The 21,700-nt window shown below is 41.8% G+C and overlaps 3 protein-coding genes across 5 annotated transcripts in view; all 3 read right to left on the reverse strand.

The window, feature by feature from the left end:
- Window positions 1-462, reverse strand: part of LOC308319431 (epidermal growth factor receptor substrate 15-like 1) — a 57,718-nt gene extending 57,256 nt beyond the window's left edge. For both annotated transcript variants that reach the window (XM_080769509.1, XM_080769508.1), the window contains exon 1: window positions 363-462. In XM_080769509.1, the coding sequence (XP_080625635.1) occupies window positions 363-389 (27 nt within the window). In that variant the 5' untranslated portion in view covers window positions 390-462. The remainder of the gene's footprint in view (window positions 1-362) is intronic.
- A 1,297-nt stretch (window positions 463-1,759) lies between these two features.
- LOC308319840 (UV excision repair protein RAD23 homolog B-like) lies at window positions 1,760-14,252 on the reverse strand. 2 transcript variants are annotated; one of them, XM_080770056.1, is made up of 10 exons: window positions 13,944-14,252; window positions 12,965-13,046; window positions 11,779-11,858; window positions 11,132-11,625; window positions 9,955-10,001; window positions 9,567-9,694; window positions 8,374-8,527; window positions 5,755-5,984; window positions 4,560-4,727; window positions 1,760-4,158 (listed from the first exon to the last, which is right to left on the reverse strand). In XM_080770056.1, the coding sequence occupies exons 1-10, from the start codon at window positions 14,010-14,012 to the stop codon at window positions 4,045-4,047; spliced, it is 1,566 nt and encodes a 521-aa protein (XP_080626182.1). In that variant the 5' UTR covers window positions 14,013-14,252; the 3' UTR covers window positions 1,760-4,044. The 2 variants fall into 2 exon arrangements, with proteins under 2 accessions (XP_080626182.1, XP_080626181.1); XM_080770055.1 differs by having other exon boundaries at window positions 5,755-5,987.
- A 375-nt stretch (window positions 14,253-14,627) lies between these two features.
- Window positions 14,628-20,489, reverse strand: LOC308320551 (calreticulin-like). Its single transcript, XM_080771056.1, has 9 exons — window positions 20,261-20,489; window positions 19,655-19,756; window positions 19,065-19,268; window positions 18,787-18,881; window positions 18,313-18,522; window positions 16,776-16,889; window positions 16,130-16,273; window positions 15,879-15,971; window positions 14,628-15,765 (listed from the first exon to the last, which is right to left on the reverse strand). Exons 1-9 carry the CDS (start codon window positions 20,352-20,354, stop codon window positions 15,529-15,531), a joined length of 1,293 nt encoding a protein of 430 aa, XP_080627182.1. The 5' UTR covers window positions 20,355-20,489; the 3' UTR covers window positions 14,628-15,528.
- Window positions 20,490-21,700: the final 1,211 nt, after the last annotated feature.

Here is a 21,700-nt window from a genome sequence, read left to right on the forward strand (position 1 = left end):
AAACTCGACGTGGTTTTGTTTTGGGGGTAAAAACAACAGACAACAGTGATCATCATCACATCAGCCATGGAGCAGCTAGCTAGCTAAAGCTAACGGTCCCGCTATCTAACGGTAAATGCAATAAGGCCCTGCTATATCTTATCGAACCGTCTCGTCTGACTTGCCTGATTTCTCTCTGCATGCATTTCTTATTTATCACATACATTCAACACACCACCAGCAGTGTGTTTGTAACGGAATTAAAGAGACTACTAAATACTAGCTGCCATGATCGATGTACGCAGTTCAGTCAGCCCGTGCTATAGCTGCTGCTTTGCCCATAACTTCTGTTTGTATATATATTGAAATGTCCATATCTTTACCTGGGAGAAAGATGTGAGAGCTGCCATCTTCCCTGTTGCTGCGGGAACAACGCGCGCGCACGCACACGCACGTGCACACACACGCGCGCACGTACACGCGCACGCGTATGTACGCGCACGCGACACGCACACGACACACAAACACACACACACACACACCCTCTCTACAACGCAGCACCCCCCCTGGTGGACAAAGCAGCTCACGACACCGTTGGGTCAACTGGTGCTGGTGCGCGTAGGGTTCTCAACCTGATTGATGATTAATTGATTGTTGGCTCCAGTGTAGGGAGCATACCAACTGTGGGTTTGTGTGGGGAACAAACCAACATTTGTTTTGTAGTGAGAAATGTACTCTAATTATGTTTATATTATATTTTGAGTAATGTGTGGAGGGGCCGCCCACTGCCAGATACAGTATATCAGTCAAGGTAGGACTGTGGAGGTGTGAGACCCAGAGGCCAATCTGTAGGACTGTGAGACCTCAGACCCAGAGGCACATATTTTAAAAATACATTTTTATTTTAAATTTCAACTTCAGGCCTAAATGGGTTCAAGAATGTGACACTGTGATCTGCTAAAATAAAGACTGTGACAAGCCATTTATTTAATACAATGCTGAAACAAGATTTTCTCACAACAAGTCAGCAAAACAGTCATCTTTTGCTTGTCATGTAGGCCTAAATGAAAAACGATAAACAAACAAAAAATCAACAAAAGTAGTAAAATATTTAAACCAATAAATAAAGTAAAGTAAGTAACACACCACAACTGTGGTTTTAGCATTCCGTTCCCACAGCCATGCTATACAGATAAATCCAATAATACAAACTCATGCAACCAACAAACCCTTACAGATCAAAACATGGCATCTTCACACACAATAAACAGCCTAGTTTTCCAAAAAGCTAAATCCATATTACCCATGTACAGTATAATACAACAACTCCGATTATCTCCAGTTGAAATAGACAAATGCAGAGGACAGTGCTGAAATGTCTAGTTTGGCTTTCAAGCACTTAACAGCTCCTTAACACTCCTTAACAGCTTTCTACTGCATATAAACAACCCATGATTAACTTATATATCCAATGAATATGATCAGCAATGGCACTCCTCAATGCACAATTACAAAATGAAAAAATATCTCATAGCATAAACAACATTGTAACATATTACTCTACAATGTAAAATGAACTGTTGTTTAACAACCCTGCGTAACGCCCCCCTTTTTGTTTTTGCTTTGTCGCATGACAATGTCACTAATTGAAAATGTTTTCAAGAGAATAATGTTTTGTTCACTGTCCCTTTGATCAGTTATTCAGTTATTTTAGGCCAATGACACCGCTGTGAAACAAAGCATATAGACTGGGTGAAAGTGGTATACTCTATATTATAGAGTATACCACTTTCACCCTGCATGGCGGTGTCCCCATTTTGGATGTCAAACATTATTCAAAACGGTTCACTTTCATTCTCAGAAATAGCAGATCTATAGAAGCTCACAATGCTGCGTATCGCGATGTGAATCACTTAATTTCAAATTTCTTATTTTGTTTTGTACAAAAGAAAGAGGGGTACTATAGGGTAGGGCTTAAGTTGCTAAGGCATGATAGAGCAAATGTTCACTCTGAAGTGTCAGAATGCATAGAGGACCTGGGATGTTAAGACAAAGTGAACTGACATTTTCTGAAACCTTTTTAGCTGAAGAAATTGTTATTATAATATTAACAAAAAAAAGGGGAAATATACCGGTAGACTTTCAGTAATAATCAGCAATCCAGTCATGTGTATCATCTGGCAGATTCTAGACTATAACCAATGTGGAACCACAATATTATGATTTGGTGAAATCTGCATGTCACCCAATGCAAAACCAAACACATTCTGAAACCAGAGCCGTATGACAATTTGTGGCTTTAGTATTATTATAATTGTACCTTACTTGACACACCTTACTGGTCTGGGATTTACTATTTCCAAGCCAATGTAGTGTAGATAATTAAATTATCCTTACAGCACAAAAAACAATGCTGTATACTATTTTCAGGGCAATCCCAGACGTAATTTTATCATGATACAGTACCTTTGCATTTTGTATCATAATGTGCTTAATATGAACATATCCAAGAGTTTCCCTTGCTTCTATAGATATTTAGATCTGAACCTCCTGCCACTACTGAAGTACTGAATATGCTCTAAAACCACAGAACAACCTACAGAAAATGTTATTTGGCAATCCATCTGAAGCCTTAAAGGACTGTAGCAGTGTTACTACTGTACATGTCATTGTCCACCAGCCACATACAGTAGTTTACATAAATCCTAACCATTTCCTTCCAAAATTACATAAAGATGGAGTGCCGTGATTTTGATACTTTTTCTGTTTTGCATGTGTCTATGGAGTTACCATTACTCTAATAGACCCCCAGGTGTAGTTATAATATTCAAATATGTTTTCCCTGTGTATTTTTGGTTTCTCCCTGAAAGCCTTTGGTCAAAAGGCCCAATCAAAATAACACCATTTTAGTGACATCATAATCCTAACCCCTCCCACATTATCATACAACAGCTGTGGGCAAGGTGGATGGCGCTACGGTGAAAACCAGGTATACTTAATGTATTGAGACATGGTGTTTGTTTACATTTTGGTCTTGTTCACTAAACCGTACAAGATGCACCCGAACATTGTTGTCAAATGTTAGCTGTAACTTACGACGCTGTTAAAAGCCCACTTCAAGCTAAAACTGCAGCACTTGTATTCTTCCAGGCACATACGCTGATACAGTACGTGAATCTGATACAGTACATGAATTTGAATTGCTTGTATAGCGTACAGTAACTTTAGATTAAACGAATGGCAGTGAATTACATAAACAATATTATGCTGAGTAATCTGCTAAAGTATACACATCACTGAATACATTTATGTACACACATTCTTTTTTTGAAAGACACGGGCAATCTCTGATAACGGCTAGGAGAGAGAGAGAGAGAGAGAGAGAGCGAGAGAGAGAGAGAGAGAGAAAAAGATTTAGCGTGCTTTAATTCAAGGACTAAATCTCATCCATTCATTGAATAACATGTGGCGGGTGTCCACAAAAGAAACGTGAATAGTGATGCAACTTTCATGCCAGTATATTATTTGACCTTGGATCTTTTCTTTGAGTGTGACTGACTGCACACAGGCTAAGCAGCAGGTAGCATTAGAGAGAGACACAGCAGCATGAGACAAGGCTCTTTGTCACAGCAGTATGACAGTAGACGGCACAGCATATCATCATCATCATCATCATTTTCAAGTTCATCATCACGATTATTCCATTCACAACAATCATCATCATTCTCTTAAACTTCATCGCTACAGAGTAAAAAAAACAACCCAAAAAAACACAACTCTGAGTTTACAAATGTAACCAAATGGACCATTTGTACACTTTCAGAGTTACAAATAGATACATTAACACTGAGGATTTTACTGTGTATTATCCTGTCCTTTTCCCCAACAATCATCATCATCATCGTCATCATCATCACCATCACCATCATCATAACTTTTGAATGCCAAATATACCGTACATTGCCTTCATTTTTTTGTCGTTGCAATAGATCTCGTAGCACTGTTAGGAATCCCCAGCAGCCCTCTCTCTTTCAGTGGTGATGCGTCACGCCCTGAGCGGCCCGTTCACTCGTCGTCCCATGTCTGCTGCAGCAGGAAGTTGGCGGCGAGGTTCTCGTTCTTCTCGCAGGCAAAGTAAGCCTGAATGACCAGTCCTTCAGGGAAGCCCAGCGCTTTTAACTGAAACACACAGAACACCACGTTCAGTAAGCCTGAATGACCAGGGCCAAATTAGCCATTGGGCCAGTGGGGCCATGGCCCAGGGGCCCTTGGCTCTCAGGGGCCCTTCAAGGAAACTGGATCGCGCAGAACTGGGTTTGAGGCCCTGAAATTGGCCATTGATTTAGTAAAATGTAAGTAAAAAAGATGATAAAAACACGAAAAACACAAAAATGTCACGTGTTCGCGTGCTATGGGGGCCCCAAAAACACACACAATGTGTGTGGGAAAAAGGAAAATCAATAAATACATTGTTGGAAAAATAATGTTAGGAAGGAACTAGTGGACAAGAGATAAGTCATTTTACACTTTGTAAAAACCATTTCAATAGTAAAAATCACTGTGTGATCACTGTGTCCTACCCTCTCAATGGCCTCCTTCTCCTGTGGGGTGACCTGGATGTAGTTGGTGTGTGGTGACCCCTGGCCCTGGGCCTCAGCACCCTCCTCCCCTCCAGCGTCTCCTCCAGTGTCTCCCGGACGGGGCTCGTTCAGCATCTGGACGAAGCGCTCCTGGTGCTGTGTGATTTGCTGCAAAACAAATCAGAGAAAAGCGTCTTCTTCTTTTATCCGAACACAATAAATAAGAAACAAATAAGGAGTGTATTGTCTCGCGACAGACATAAATATTATAAGTCTGTACTGAATAGAGGGTATGCGCATGCATTAAGTGAGTGGCAAATTGAGTGGCAAAGTGAATTTAATGTTGTTTAAAGTCATTTAATTCAATCAAATAGGACTTTTCTGTTTGGATGTATGGGGCTGTCAAGGCCAGAAAGTAGTTTTTTGTCACTTAATAGGCATTCCCGCATAACTTCCAGGTATGATGATGATGTCACGCGCATACACTCTATAACGACTCTAGACGACTGAATGTATTGTCTAACAATACTGTCAATAAACGGAACAACGCAGACAAGACGGAGCCACTGTGTCACCTTGAAAAGGGCTCTGAAGCTGCAAATAGCTGGGCAAGGTCTATGTACGGTTCCAACCGAATCTGGGCAGTTAAAGTGTTTTTAATGATAAATCAATCGATTTGTGTTCCACCTTGGATCAATGGAACCTACAGTACGTACTAGTATAAGTATAAGTATAAGTTCTTATTCATTGGTAGCAATTTTTTGAGTGGTGCAACCACTCCCTTACGGAGCTATGTGTGTAGGTGGGTGGCTGGCTGGGTGGCTGGGTATGAGCATGAAAACAGAGTGCCTGTTTTTCACCACACACACGCACATATTAACTGTATATGTGATGATTTCGGGTGTGCCAGTACAGTAAAGTGACAGTACAGTACAGTACAGTAGAGGGTACAGTAGAGGGACCCCCACACGGTAACTCTGTCATTTCTCTACCGTTTCGGACGTGGGGCGGCTTGCCGGAACCGGACCGGCACCCTGGCCGTGGTCCTGTAGGTCTGGAACTTCCGGGGACCCCCCGGGGACCCCCACACGGAGTTGCACCACTCACTTCACACGGGTGTGATTTTGTTAATAATATTAACGGTGCTGTGCTATCCTTCAAATCTGATTGAGAACCAGTGGGTCATCCAGTATACCTGCAGCAGCTGTGGGTTGTCTCTGCCCAGCTGTTGCAGCAGAGCTGGCAGGAGAGCGGGGTTCTGTTGGATGATCTGTCGCATCTGCTGGAACTGAGGCTGGTTCCTCAGGAACTCCAGAGGGTTGGCTGCTGTGGGAGCTCCACCAGCTCCTCCAGGTGCGGCCGGGGTCCCAGTGGGAGCTCCGGTAGAGGCAGCTGGGGGCTGGGTGGTGGCAGGCACGGCCCCTGCTGCTGGCAACACACAGGCAATGCGTTAAAGCCCATTTAGACCTGACGCCGATTCTACAAATGTCTTCTAAATCCTATGTTTCTATGTCAGTGGTTCTCAAACTATTTCATGTCAAGGACCCCAAAATGTTTTATGTAATTGGCCTCTGACCCCCATCTGAAAATATGTTGTTCCAGGGAACCCCAGAAGCAAATATTTAAAACGGTTCGCTCTGAAAGAATATATATATTCAAAATCTGCGCCACATTTGCACGATTTTTCAAAAATGAGCGCTATGAGCTTGTAGATCTGCATTCTTTCAATAGCTAATAGCAATAGCTAAGTATAACATAATGCTTAAAACACCAAAACTGGTTGCCGCCCAAAATGGGTTAAATCAGTGCTTTTCAACCCTTTTCAAATCAAGGCCCATCAGTGGCGTGCACAGACATTTTGAGGGGCAGGCCGGTCGGTGCTCAAGTGAAAAAAGGAACTGTGGAACCGGCGGCTGCCTTAATTGTGTATGCGATTCATAGATTTTTTGGTGCATAAATAATATATTAGATTAGAAGCTTTTAATCCAGAATTGATCGATGTCACCACGTGCCACATACTGTACACTGTACAAAACAAGAATTAAATGAACAAACTGCACAAAAAAATAAAAACTTTCAAAAGGGCACATTGCTGTCCAGAGGGAAATAGGGCAGGTGCTCTAGCACCACCTAGTGTGTATCTGTGCACACCCCTGAGGCTCATTATTTATTCGCGATTTGAGCCACTGACCACCATTTGATGATATTTTTAAGTTTGGCGTCTGAGAGTAGAATATTGTTGTTGTTTGATAAGATTTTATTCCATGCTATATTGATGTTGGTAGCATTAGGAGAGATAACAGGCAAACGTTGATCAAAATAACAATTCTTCTTCTACATTCTCTAATTGTGTAGACTTCTTGTAAATTAAGTAATGCAGATGTTTAACAATAATTGTAGAGCACTTTGTTTGAACATAGTATCACACTGGTGTGCTTACAGTAGACATTCTGCACGAATAGGTGGTCAAAGATATATAGCCCCTCTGCCTAAACCGTCATACAAAATGTCCACTACAGTCAACTCAAACTGACTGGAGAAAATGTCTCCGTCAGACTGATAAAACGGAAGAGTTAAAATCTCAGAGTCCAACTCATTATGCATGTCATTATGCATGTCATTATGTAATTTATAGCTATCTAATTTGGAGTTTTCTCCAATCATCCAATTGTGTCCCGGGCTGAATATCATATCATGATACTCTCAAATAATAATGGTTCATCATGAGAGCTTATGCTCTCTCTCTCTCTCTCTCTCTCTCTCTCTCTCTCTCTCTCTCTCTCTCTCTCTGTCTCCCTCTCTCTCTTTGTCTTCTTCCTTGTTTTGGAGGATCTCTAGATGGTCCGATCTTACAATGAGCATAGTGACAACCAATTATTATGAAGATAATTGGCTGAAAATCAGTGAAGTCATTACTCTTCTCACAAAGATCCTTCCATGCCAGGCTCCCGGACCGGTGCACAGGACACATTAACATACTTAGTTCCTATTTTCTCGAATCCAGAATCAAAGCATCTGCGGTATACAAAGGTTTGACCTTTGAAGAGATTATCCTCTACATAAATGCAGTGTGCAGCAGTACAGTATGTCACCAAAAGTGGACATAATGGGCCATATCTTCGCCGGTGCCTTACCCTGTATCACTAAACGCCTTTTATTTTATTTTTTTACTATTTTGAAAAACATTTTTAATTTTAAACGTGGTGAGCTTGTAGATCGTTTAGTGATTAGGGGTAACGCACCGGTGAAAATAAGGCCCAATACGTCCATTATCATCCTACAAGACCTATAGCACATACAAAAATGGAATATGGAATGTGTTCCAGGGCCACAAGAAAACTCCCAACAGGAGGAATGTGGCCACCAGTTGAATATGACTGGCCTAATATTGTATGTGGTATGCGACTTAACCACTAGGGCTATCTGTAGTTCTGTACCGCAGTCCTGCACATTATTTTTAGGCGCCCCTCAATAGGGTCAGCTGCCCTTTTTCTGGCATGCTCAAGCTTGCTCTGCCACAGATAAGACCCGTGATTAATCTGCATGATGTTATACGTGACTGCAATTGTGATTTAAAATTAAAAATTTGAAAGCCGAGTATTAACATCTTGAATATAAATCTCAAGCAGCAGCACTATAGGCTCTAGGTTGGGCGGTCATCTGCCTTGACCTCCTTCACAGCCATAGATATGGGTCATACAGGTCACACAGCCTCACAGGACGTGTGTGTGTGTGTGTGTGTGTGTGTGTGTGTGTGTGTGTGTGTGTGTGTGTGTGTGTGTGTGTGTGTGTGTGTGGGTGTCCGTTTTCTTACTGGTGGCAGCTGGAGGAGGCTGGTGAGGTCTTTCTATAGTGGGGACAGACGGAACGGTGGGGACAGTGGGGGCAGCCGGGACAGTGGGGGCAGATGTAACAGTTTGCCTGACTGTTTCCTGAGGTGGGAGGTCACTTTGATCCAATGGAAGACCCTGGAACACAGAAGGAGTTGATGGAGATAAATGACAAAAACAAATGGCAAGAAAAAAAGACATTCAAGTCAGATACACTCTCGTGTCTTTGTCATAGACGGTCAGCAAAATAAAGCTTTTCAAACCTAAACCCAGTATCACCCAAACACAGTGAAATAGCCCGTAATTGCAATTCCGTACATACACGCCTATAGAAACCGCCCAAATCCGTACATATGACACTGAAATCCTCCCCATAGACTGTGACGGAGGGGCTGCCGTCTCTACCGAACTTGAGCCGCGGGAGACACCACCGAGCGGCCCTAAAGCGCAGCAAGTTGCCGCGTCGAGCGTTGCAAAGTTCGGTAGAGCCGACTCAGCCCCGTCCAAGTTGTAACACGATTATGGACAGAATAGTAAAATAATGTCAAACCCGAACTCGCCCAGCCACGGTGAAATAGCACTTCCGTACTAGTGAAAGCCACGCCACGCCTCCGTCGCAGGCAAAAGAGTAGTTGTGTAATATGTACGGGTTTTTGGGGCTTTTGTAGGTGTGTATGTATGGAATTGCAATTCCGTGCTATTTCGCCGTATTTCTGTGAGATGGGGATGTTCAAACACAGGTATCGTATCTCTAAAGTAAAAATAAATAACTGTGTTTCGTTTCTGTTGCAGATGAAAAAAAATACTCAAATAGTTCAATCTTGTTTTAACCCATCAAAACCGGGAAACCATCTGTGTCATTTTAGATTTTAGCTATCCAAAAATAGCAGATATACAAGCTCATAGCGCGGAACAGTGCTGCTACTTGTGAGCAGGGTCATTTGAGTGCATCTCACGCTCAATGCATGACGGTTGTTATAGATCTGCATCAAACATCAGACTGTTGAAGGTTACAAATTAAGTGAACCAAAGAGGCTGACGGTTGCGCTCGTTCCTGGTTCAACCCAGAGCCATCTAATAGAAGAGTTGCGATATTGAGGGTCATTGGACTGGCCCCATGAAGTGAACAGAGTTTGCGTAACTCTGTCTTACTCTATGGCTCTGGTTCAAACCTTACCATGAGTAGATACTCCACTGCTCTGTCCGGGTTGTTGTAGCTGGCTCTCAGTGCAGCGACCACCTGTTCTCGGTCATATCCCATACACATGATCTCTGACACCAGGTTCTCATAGGCCTGTCCTGTCACTGGGGACCAGAGTAGAGGTAACAGGTGGATGAGGTGACAAGAAGAGGAACAAAGAGGAGGAAGAGCGGAGAAAAGAGATTAGGAATCGTTTGAGCAAGGAAATGGAGAGAACTATAGCACTAGCAACTAATATACGTAGAACTAAGGAAAGAAAAGTGGCTGATTGATCGGTGAGGGGATAAACACAGTATAACCAATAGAATATAGGCTGGTATCTTTTCAATGATTAGCAAAGGTGTGAAGGTTTAAACAGGATTACCCAATATGGATGCCGCTTCCTCAAGGAGTCCCATTTCGTCAATAAGGCTTAGAAAGAAATTAACAATAAATGATAAAACAATTTGACAACATTCAATGGATTAACAAACAAATATTATACAATTTTTTGCCTCTTGGAACGACATATTTTCAGATGGGGGTCGATGGCAAATTACATATATTTTTTGGGGTCCTTGACATGAAATATTGAGCACCACTGATATAGGAACATGAGTATTTCAGAAAACTTTCAGGATTTAGAAGACATTTTTTTCAGGCCTAAATGGGTTAAGTATCTCAGGGTCTTTGTTCACGAGTGAGGGCAGGATGGAGCAGGAGATCAGCCTATAGTAGCCTATACCGCACTGTTGTGACGAAAAGAGAGCTGAGCCAGAACAAGGCAAAGCTCTCTGTCTACCAAGAAATCTTCGTTCCTACTCTCTCACCTATGGTCATGAAGTGTGGTTCACGGACCAAAAGAATAAGGTTGCGGATACAAGCGGACAAAATGAGTTTTCTCAGGTGGCTCAGAGATAGGGTAAGAAGTTCAGTTACGCGAGAGAGACTCGGAGTAGAGCCGCTGCTTCTTCGCTTGGAAAGGAGAAAGCCTACAATTCTAGATAAAAAGTGTCTAATTGACAAATTGCATGTGTATGCAATATGTCAGATTTCCCCCTTTATCTCCCAATTTATTTTCTCAAAAAGAAGAGAATAGCAGCACTCTGCCACTCACCGAACTGTCCTTTAGTTTAAACCAAGGGACTTTATTATTTAATAATTGGCATGGTATGCTGCGGAGCAGCCAGCACGACGTACGTGAAATTTGGCGTGTAGCCTTCGTCCTTCGTTCTATCAAAGTACAGTTCCATGAGTGCTGCTGGTATTCTCTTCTTAAGAGATTTTTCTGAAAAGTTACTTTGCACCTAGTAAGAATGCTCAGAGAAATTGAGACAAATTGGAGTCGTCTGTGCTTCCTTCCAATTATAGTCACTATGCCATGCAATTCCTGAATTCTCCAGCCCACACACTTTGGCCTGGCAAACGTCAAAGACTATATTAATACATTAGTACATTCACTATACGGTGGGCATACAATCACTAATACGGTGGGCATACAATCTACGGTGGGCAACGACAGTAATTAAGATATAGATGAGTGGAAGTGAATCTCCCCCAACCTGGACACAGAAGAGTGGATCGGTGGAGCGGCTTCTGGTTCCGCCTGCTGTTCTTCCCTGGGCTTCTCCTCTGGTTGGCTGGCAGAATCTGGACATTCTGTTGGGGCAGAGGCCGGGGTCTGTGTCAGGTCATGGCCACGGGTCAGAGGTGGCCCCAGGGTTTGGGTTGGAGCAGCATCTAGGACCGGTGATGGGTTTGGGGCTTGGGTAGGGGCTGAAATTGGGGATGGAGTCACATCTGTGGCAGAGGTTGGGCGCTCGTCTGGGGATTTCTCGGGAGAAACTGCTGTCTCATTTTGCAAAACTGCAGCAGGGGGTTGTGTGGGATGCGCTGACTGTGGGGACACCTGGGTAGGTGTGGACACGGGCGCTATATGAGTGGATGCGGAGGACACTTGTGTAGGGGCAGTGGTCAAAGATGGGGCTGGAGTTGGGGCTGGGACTGTTTGAGGGGCTGACTGGGGAGTTACTTGGGCAGGAGTGGCTGGTTTAGGCTACAAGGACAGAAAGAAAAATACAACAAATCCTAGCTTCAACAATAATAACAGCAAGACAGTTTGAGGACTAGCCAAGGTACAAAATATAACTTTGACACTTTTGACGCATTTTACGCTCTCAAAGTTAACACAAATTTTTACAGATCTTACCTTTGTCACCATGACTACTACAAAGTTTTTCTCATCAATGTTGTAGTCTCCCAAAGGACTGTCATCATTCAAGATCTTTCCTGTAACATCGCAAAGCCAACAGCAAGTGAAAACATCAAAAAACTTTAGGTTACTATGTAATTACTTAGCCAAATTACATGGAATAACAGCTATTTATGTTACGTTGATACAATCAGAAAAGTATTTTGCTATTAAAACATATCATTAATTTGGATACTACTACATGGTGTCTAAATAAAATGGCAGACTTGTAACATTTCACAAATTAGTACTGTAAATGGCAGCCTATTAATTGCATTTTGTAACCTACAATCACTGGGTAATTTAGTCTTTCTATTCATAATTTTGTAACTTTTTAAAGACAAATAACATGATACAGGTCACAGTTTTTTTTTATATCATTTTATCCCACGATTTTGTAACCCATTTTCACCCCTGTGTCAATTATCTAATGTGATCCTGGGCTCTGCACACCCTCCGCCAGCCTGGTCCCCATGTATGGGAGAGCAACGGACTTGAACTCATGCTTCCTTCATGCCTGAGTGTCGAAGTTGCTCCTTACACCTGACTGGTTGGACGTAGAGCGTGGAAGGAACACGTTATTCCAACCAGTTCCTTTCCCCTCCATCAGGCGCTCCGGCTGGCCAGGGGGAGGCAGTTTAGAGACCAGGATTACTGCATGTTTTTTGTGAGGGTACCTACCCTAGGGGACACGGGGAGAACATGCAAACTCCACACAGAGGGGCCCTTTCGCCAACCCTGCCTCGGGTATGGGCACTGATGGGCGACAGCACTACCAACTGTGCCACCGTGCCCCAAGTCACTGTTTGAAAGAGTTTCCATATGGTGTGCTCACACAAATAATCTGGTGTCATATATAGCACTCTATTTTTGGAATCAAACCCAAACTTATTTCCATAAGAGAGCAACATTAAATAGTCAGTGCTGTTTGTTTGCACAAATAATAAAGAACAATCTAGCAATAAAAACCAAACCAATTTCCTAACATACATAGACCTAAATTATTTTTTTATGAAAAGTAAACAATTACCTGAACTCTCTTTGACTAAGAAACTCTTCGACTTTTAGTTGAGTAGGCTACTGAGGACCGCTTCATCTGATTAACTAAACCTGACTATAAAACCAACAACTTCATGTGCCTCACCTGCATAGATGAGTTTTTGTCCAGTGGCTGGAAAGACATCTTTGCCTCTTTCCTCCTCAATCTTCTGCTTAAGTGTTTTGACCTGTGGAAACATCACACAGTTGGTGAGATTTTTATTTATTAATGTTTCTAAGTCACATTAATTGTGAGACTCCAAATGTAGCCTAGGCTAGCACAAATATAGGCCTACGTTTTAACAATATAATAATAAAGAAAAATAAAAAAAAAAATATATATATGACTCAATATATGTATACACTGTATGTATACATATATGTATGTATGTATAGTATGTATGTATATATTATATATATATATATATAATATATATAATATATATATATATATATATATATATATTATAGACTACACAAGGTCTAAAATTAGGTACGGACCTATAAGGCCTATAGCCTGCACTAGACAATTATGACCATCTATATTTTTATTTGGGCTATTATAAACTTTACCAAATCACCTTCAGTAAAAATACAAAAAAACTAACCCTAACCACCCCCCAAAAAATGTAAACACAAATATCCAGTGCACCCATTCCACTGCAAATGGGTTAAATGGGTTAAAGAATGAGTCTCCATACTACTACTTCATAAACAAATACATTAATACAATACAAGCACAATGTTAGGCTACTATTACTATTACTACTACAGTTCATACACAGACAGTCAGACAGACAGGGGGTCTGAAAAATATTGCACCGTCATTCATGGTGAGTCAGTGAAGCGCCACCAAAACCGTTACACATTCGGGACACAGACAGCTGCTACAACGGCCAAGGTTGTTTTAAAAAAAAGAAACCACACACTTAACTTAATGTAAACAACATATTCGGGATTCAAATCGACCCTTATTAGCAAGGCCCTGTTTTCAGTCCCATTCTATAATATACCGGCATAGTGTCAGACAGACCCTATACTGGTCTGACCGTGTTTACTTATTCCAGCCCGTAACTTCTACTCACCGTCCATTGTGGATCTATCTCTATCTTAAACGTTTGCTGCTGGAGCGTCTTCAGCGTTATTTTCAGCATCTTTGAAGACGATTTCAATGACTGTCACGCGGACGACTAAAACGGCAATTTCTTTACAGTTGCTTTTTCCTCCACACCAGTGAGTGAGTGTGTGTGTATCACTATGCGACGCGTGCGTGTGTGACTCAGCTGTCTCACTGTAGCGTGGAGTTAAGAACGAAGTGGACTCAGACGCCATCTACTTGCCGTTTGAGACAAGACAGACAGCCCAGACAGACCTTTGCTGAGCTGAGAGCAAGAATAACCTCGTCCCATTAGCTGAACGTGTTATCACGTCGTGAATATAATCACTGGTAAATAATCAATTTAGGTAATACTGATTATTAGTAGCATATTCCGTAAATTATGGTTCAGACCTCCATATAGTCAAGTGGCTTTTATATGTGATTTTTCTTTATCGTTCCACCAGCCAGTATTAGAGAAATTATCAGATTTTATTGGGCTCATTACCTCTGTCACGGTGTCACCAATCCCCCTATTGTGGATAGGCTTGATTTGAGCCCATTACAATATTTAACCCCAAAAGTATTCATTGTCCCACTGAAATTAAAAACCACAAATATCCTGTTCCCTCAACTTTCCATGGTCCTGAAACAACAGCCACATACCAGTCTATACTGAGAGAAAAGCTTCATTTTATTTATTTAAAGTAACTCAAACAGTGTGTGCCATGGGATCAGATCAGGTCAATGATTTTAGACCAACCACAGCAATTGAAGATTGTGAATCACAGTTTGTCTGATACAGTCTCTCTTACAAACTTTCTCTCTTACACACTCACACACAATGAGAGCATAATGTCAACAACTTGGAGACCTTTGGGACACAAATCTTTTTTTTTTTTTAAGCAAAAGACTGAATAAATTATGAAAGGAACGGTACTGCATATAACTGGAAAAAAAAGAAAGAAAGAAAAGTCATGTAGGGGGGAAAAAAGTGCAAGAAACAACAAATAGTTTTCTCTTGATCAACTGTCCATCCCCAAACAGACAATATGAGTTATGAGGCGACAATGACCAAGCTGGGCATTTGGGCAGAGGTGACAGAACAGAAGGGCATCTTTAAAATCGAGGGTCATAGATGTACATGTCACAGCTGAAGGTTTGATTGAACACAAAAACAAGGTGAAAAAACAAGCAGCACTCTCTCTCTCTCTCTCTCTCACACACACACACACACAAAATCAACGGTGAAAAAACAAGCAGCACACTCTCACACTCACATACACAAAATTATAAAATTATTATTTCTGAGGTGGACACAGACACAAAGACAAATGTAAACCCTTCTCTTAAGAACCTAAAACAAAAAGAGCGAACAAGAGCAAATTAGAACAAAACAATAAAAAACAGACCTGCCCCCTCCACCCCTTCCCCACACCTGAATAAAAGGTTGCCATATGGAAGGCCAAAGTCCATATGTTTTTTTTTTCCTTCTGTTTGTTTGTTTTTAACTAGGACGAGACATGCACAGCATTCCCTCCTGAGCCAACCAGAGAGAACGTAGATCCTGTCCTCTACAACTCAATTTTCTGTGCAAGTTTCTGTGCAAGCTCCTCCTCTTCATCTGTTGGACCATCTTCTTCGGTCTCCTCCTCTTCCTCCTCTTCGTCCTCCTCGCCGTCGTCCTCCTCCTCCTCCTCTTCTTCATCAGCACCATCACCACCGTCCGTGTCTTTCTTGCTCTTCTCCTCCTCTTCCCTCACTCTCCTGTCTATGTCCTCCTGCTCCTCTTTCATCTTCTTCTCTGGTCCCTGGTGTCAAACAAAAGAGAGAACGTTTTACTCGTACAATACACCATGTTACCACTTTCTAAAAGCTGAGGACGAGGAGTGGTCTCTTCAAACATATTTGTTCTTTTAGCTACCTTGGTAACTCCCCAAGTCTGCTTCCCAACCTCCTCTGCTTCTTTGACATCGTCAGTGATGAGGAAGTTGTCAAAGATGGTTCCAGACTTCACCTGGACAGAGCAATACGCATGATACAATCTTACTCATGAGTTTTAATCATCTGTAACCGTAGATTAATCGTACATTAACATAAGACAACAGTTATCCTACAAGTTATGGCCATATAATGCAATTATAACAATTCAGGTCTAGGAATGTTCCTCTGTACCTGCCACAGGTCCAAGCCCAGAACTCCAATGTTGTCAAACTTGTACATGGCGGCGTCAGCAGAGTACTCTGGGTTGTCGATCTCAGGGTGGACCCAGGTTCCTTTGTAAGCAGGGTTGTCTATCTGCATGGGTTTCCACTCGCCCTGAAAGGAGACAAGGATATGGTGTTAATAGGGATGCGTCAATGCTGGTAGTAGTGATAGCTCCCGTTTACTCACCATTATGAATGACCAATAGAGATATAATTGTGTGGCTTACATTGTAAATGTATTAAGTGCTGGTAACGCATTTTAACCACATTCTGCGAAGGTCGTAATAGACGAACATTCAGAAGAAAATAGCAGCTCCACAAGGCTTGTAGTATATAAGGTTTAAAGGTGGTTAAAGAATGGCAAAGAATAAGGCGCGATTCATACTATTATTTTAGAGCCGAATAAAAGTCGGCTCGGCTCTGTAGAGCCTACAATGTGACGTCATTTGAGGTTGGGGTGTACCGTGCTAAAGTCAACTCTTCGGTGCTACTGAAAATTTCTGACGAGCCGAAATCATTTCGGCACTACAGGGGTAAAATAGGAGTATGAATCGGCCCTTAGCTTACATTAATATTTAATAAACAGTGAGAAATCCCACGCCCACTGACTGTACCTGGTATTCTGGGTTGGTGATCATGGGAGGTTCCCACTCTCCATCCATGTCCTCATCCCAGTCCTCAGGCTTCTTGGCGTCAGGGTCAGGGATGGTCTCTGCCTTGTCCCAGTCCTGTCAGAATACAGACACATCAGTTGTATCATCAATCACATAAAATACTAATTTAATTAGATTCAGTACAAGACAAAGAATGTCTGGGAGATCAGGAAACGTGCACCTCCGACTTTGTATAGGCCACCAAACACAAACACACTGAAATGACAAGCTGGTTTTATTTAAAAATGGTACTAATAGGACCCTTATAGAAAGTATAATCCAGTGAATAAAGCGTATGGTAAAGCTGAGCAGGAAAATCTCTGTCAAAAATTACAATTTCAATGATCCTTCAATATGCCATTCGGGGCTGCCATTCGTCACACAAAATGGCTCCAGGAAAGGGAAACCGGACACCTACCGTCCTGCCTACTCCACATTTTTAGCTATTATGTAAAGCAGGCTTGGCTTTGGCGGCCATACATAGAACCTGAGCACCTACAAAAGACACAATAGAAACCTACAATGCTTTCATGTATTTAGGCTGGAGATATTTGAACTGAGAACTACTACTTTGGTTTCACAGACATGCATTAAACCTAAGGTATATTAGCAATATTTTACTACTGACAGATTACTAGATGAATCAGTTTAGAAGCCTTAACGGGGCTGCGCACTGTGCGTAATAATTTGGATAGGTTGTGCAAGTTGCTTCAGTTGTGTGCGCTGAGTGCACTCACATGTATACAAACTATGATAAGCAAATGACCTATATACTGCATGTGTGACAGCTAGGGAGTGGTCTGTCATTGCTTTGAGTCGCTGTATTGTATGGTATAATGGCAGATTGGAGTCTGGCATTTAATTTGTATTTTTATGTGGTCTGGTGGAGAAGAAATCCATGCGGCCGTTCGTTTTTAAAGGTGTTCGCCAGGTTTATTACATACATACGTATGATTGAATTGGGTTTTGAGAGTGACTGAGAGTTAAGGAAAAATAAGAAATTATATGAAATGTAATGTTTTGCTGTCGGGGGCATTAAGGGCTCCATTTTCGTCACAGTGTCAATCTACATTGACACGCTGTGAGCTTGTAGACTGGCCATTTTAACTATTCAAAAATGTTTTGCAAAATAGTAAAATAAAAAGGCAAAGAAGTTTAGTGATAAGGGGTTTAGCGTGATGAAAATGGAGCCCTACGTATTCCCATTACTTGCATTGTCACATCGAAAATGGACAATTGGACATGATGAGATTTGTTGACTCTGTCAATTCTGCGAGGGAAGACTGTCACTTCAGCAAAAGCACTACATTTTGTGACCACGCGCGCGACACACACACACACACACACACACACACACACACACACACACACACACACACACACACACACACACACACACACACACACACATGTTTCCACCCGACAGCAACGATATGTACTACATAAATGTACGTATTACTATCAGTGTGCACAGCCTAAAGGTACTGCTATATGGTACCTCAGGCTTGGTGTCTGAAGGGTCGTCAATCTTGGTCCTCTCGTCCCAGTCGCTGGGCTTCTTGGCCTCTGGGTCCTTGATCTTCTTAGGAGGCAGCATGTCCCAGTCCTCCTCCATGCTCCCCGACTCCACCTTCTCATTGTCTATCTTCACCTCATACGTCTGGTCTGGGTTCAGGATCAGCGTGTACAGGTGGGTCATCTCGTCATCCTGGAGATAAAGAACAGGGAGAATTTAAAAGACCATGGGAGAGAACGAGATTCAAGGACTGTGCACTTGTTTAGCTACAAGTCATGCATACAGTATATTAAACTACAGTACGCTTTGAAAATTTGTGTAAAGTTAATGTAAAAATATGACTTGAAGTCCATTAAACTTGCAACAACACTGGTATTGTCTTTTAAATTGACACAGCTGAAGTTGACAAAGTAAAGATGACGAATTGAAGTATCACAAGCTTTATGCAATCACTACCTTGCATTTGATATCCTTATTGATGAGGTAGTTCTGTCCTTTGTAGTTGAAGATCACATGAACCTTCTTGGTGCTGTAGCCACAGATGTCAGGGCCTGTTGAAACGGATTACAATTTTTCCCCCCTTTCTCAACATTATACATAAAAGTGCAGTAGTCACTACGAAGGACAGCAATACAATGTAAAATCATAATGAATCTACCAAAACATCAAAGAGTCAAAGAGTCAAGTGCTCAACTGAAGTGTCCTTCAAACAATTATTCTCCCCATTCACTCACCAAACATGATGTAATATTGTGATTCTCCATTCATTTCCGCCTGGTCAAGGTCAGAGGGGAAGATTTTGACGTAACCACCTCCGCAGTCGATCTTCTGCTCGTGCTTAACAGTAAACTGGATGACAAGGGTCTTACCCTCGTTGCTGAAGGGCTCAAAGCGTGCAGACATCGCGTAAAAACGAGCATCCTGACTGGTTTGAAGACCTGTATATGGACAATTTATGGACAATTTAGAAGTGTAATCTATAATCTAAAACTCTTCAGGGCTTTTACATGCATTGTGTGAATGTGTCGTGGTGTATAGTTTCTTGTTATTATGCTTTTTTAAATGGCTAACTTAAAAAAACCCAATGTAACTTAAAAGCGTAAGCACTAGCCACACACAAGTGTTCCATTACCTGTTTGCATTGCCAAGCTACAAGCAGGTATTTATTTGTCAATATGCAAATAAAGTCAATTGGGTGCTAATGTATTGGTACAACAAAACCACACAAAATAGAAAAGATTTGTATTGAGTGTGAGTGTAAATTAATTATTAACATGACCATAAGGGCAGAGTTCAGTATAAAATGTGAGACCTAATTAAGTACCTTTATCAGCCTCAGCATCCCCATAGAATTTTCCAGCAGTTAGTTTCCACTCGCCATAGTCTGTCTTGTGCTTGGACACGGCCCACCGACTACTCCATGCATCTGAAACACAGGGGATTCATTTTCATGTCAGCTATAGAAATATTTAAATAGGGCCTACAAAACCACTTCAAACAGGAGCTAATGCTATGTTATTACTTTGTAATGTGTTATGTAACTATAAACTATAAAAAGTGTAACTATAAAAAATATATATAGTCTTATAATATAATATATAATCTTGATATAATCCCATTCAAACCTGAAAGGTTAGGATCAAAACTATTTTAAGTTAACATAGATACAGTTAAGTGACAGGGCTTGACTCCTGTTCTCCCTAGGCTATTTGAGCTTAGCTATACGTGGCCTGATACATAACATATACTAATACAATGCATTACAGTCCGTTATAACAACTCAATATTGTATTTAAATTCCTCTTCAGTTGAAATTGTAAACATAAATGACAAGTAGGCCTAATCAAATGAGAGAGAAACCAATGCAAGCAACCATACTTTTCATCAAGTAATTATCCCAACCAGGACAACATTTTAATGAATACTGCACCTCCATCCAGAAATTGTTCCTTGAAGAATTCAGCGGCTTCAATAGTGACAGCTATCGATGCAAAGACCGCGAGGATTGCCACTCCGACCTTCATGCTCGGACCTTCTCCGGATAACTGTTCGGGTTAAGTGAACAGATTTCTTCTGAAATCTGGTTTTTAAGCACCGAAGCCAAACGTATGTATAAATGTGGAGAATTCTTTCCTCTCTCTCTAGTGCTGCTGCACAGATGGCCGCGGCTCATTGGACGAGAGCCTCGCCAATGAGATGAGACCACGAGTTACTGTTCGGAACCGCTCGGCTTACATCGAGTGCAGATCGGAGGTGGGCGGAACCGTCCCGCGGCGACAAAACACATCTGCTGTGTGAGCTGAGGTCAGCTTCTGAAAAGAAAATCGGCCATTCATTTTTCCCATTCAGATTTACAAAAATATTTATATCAATTAGTTAAGCCTATAGAATCAAGCCATTCAGGATCCTGATGAGTAAAACATTTGATTCTGTGAAAACATTAAAATTAAAAAAAACGCTTTAAAACAAAGAGGGTATATTAAATGTATAATAATAAAATATTAAATTACCCCCCCCCCCCCCCCCCCCTACATATTTTTGTTAATCTCTATGGGAAAAAGGAATTGGGGAGTTTTCAGTGGGTCCAGAAACCCCGCCACTGGCCGGCAGCACAGATAATTATCAAGCTGGCCCTCAAAGTAAACATGACATGAATCAATGTATCCCTGAAACATATGGTTGTCATAATGTCATAATCATGTGGTAGGCCTAGTGTAGCAAGCAACTCTGACAATAGGCTACAGTATTACTGCAGGCAGCTACCATTTGGATAGATGCACCAACGCAAAGCCAAGTAGGTGCCTATTAGATGGGGGTAGCAAGGAACGTTGAATATGTATGTGTTTGGTTACAAAACAACCCCAGAGAATTACCTGCAGGAAAGTGAAGGCTCGTTTGAGAAATATTAAGAACAATCAAAGCATTAATTGATGTCCATTTATTGGAAACACCCAAGTTGAGCTCTTCTATGATTAAAGCGCCAAACGGAAAGATGAGGAGGGACTTGGAATGCCCATAGCAGATGTAGGCCTACCCATCATAGGGATGGATGCAGTGGAATTAGGAGTCCTAATTGGCGGAGACCAATATTGGAAAATGGAGAGACTGAATGAAGGACTAGTTGCACTGGAAAGTGTATTTGGAAGTCAGTCAAGTCACCACGCTAAATATCATAACTGTTGTGGACATTGAAGTGATGCACATCAGCGTCGGAGAGGAACAGGCACTGTCAGATCAGTTACGCAACTTTTGGGAAATGCATCCTGATGCATTCCCAAGCCGTGCATATCCACGGATATCCCAAGCCGTGCATTTCCACGGATATCCGTGCATGCCTATTCCCACTGTAGGCTGCGGAAGAAATGCCACT

The sequence above is a fragment of the Protomyctophum bolini genome (genome assembly GCF_963924005.1).
Source record: "Protomyctophum bolini genome assembly, chromosome: 8".
In the NCBI taxonomy this organism is placed as follows: Eukaryota; Metazoa; Chordata; class Actinopteri; order Myctophiformes; family Myctophidae; genus Protomyctophum; species Protomyctophum bolini.

Excerpts from the sequence above, each read along its gene's own strand:
- LOC308319840 (XM_080770055.1), bottom strand. The coding sequence starts at position 14,012 with ATGCTGAAAATAACGCTGAAGACGCTCCAGCAGCAAACGTTTAAGATA. Across the intron at positions 5,988-8,373 it reads GCCTCCTCCAGCTGCCACCA|CAGCAGGGGCCGTGCCTGCC; the intron begins GTAAGAAAACGG and ends GTGTGTTGCCAG. Across the intron at positions 4,159-4,559 it reads AGAAGGAGGCCATTGAGAGG|TTAAAAGCGCTGGGCTTCCC; the intron begins GTAGGACACAGT and ends TGTGTGTTTCAG.
- LOC308320551 (XM_080771056.1), bottom strand. The coding sequence starts at position 20,354 with ATGAAGGTCGGAGTGGCAATCCTCGCGGTCTTTGCATCGATAGCTGTC. Across the intron at positions 15,972-16,129 it reads TGGGCTTGGACCTGTGGCAG|GTGAAGTCTGGAACCATCTT; the intron begins GTACAGAGGAAC and ends TGCTCTGTCCAG. Across the intron at positions 15,766-15,878 it reads AGACTTGGGGAGTTACCAAG|GGACCAGAGAAGAAGATGAA; the intron begins GTAGCTAAAAGA and ends GTTTGACACCAG.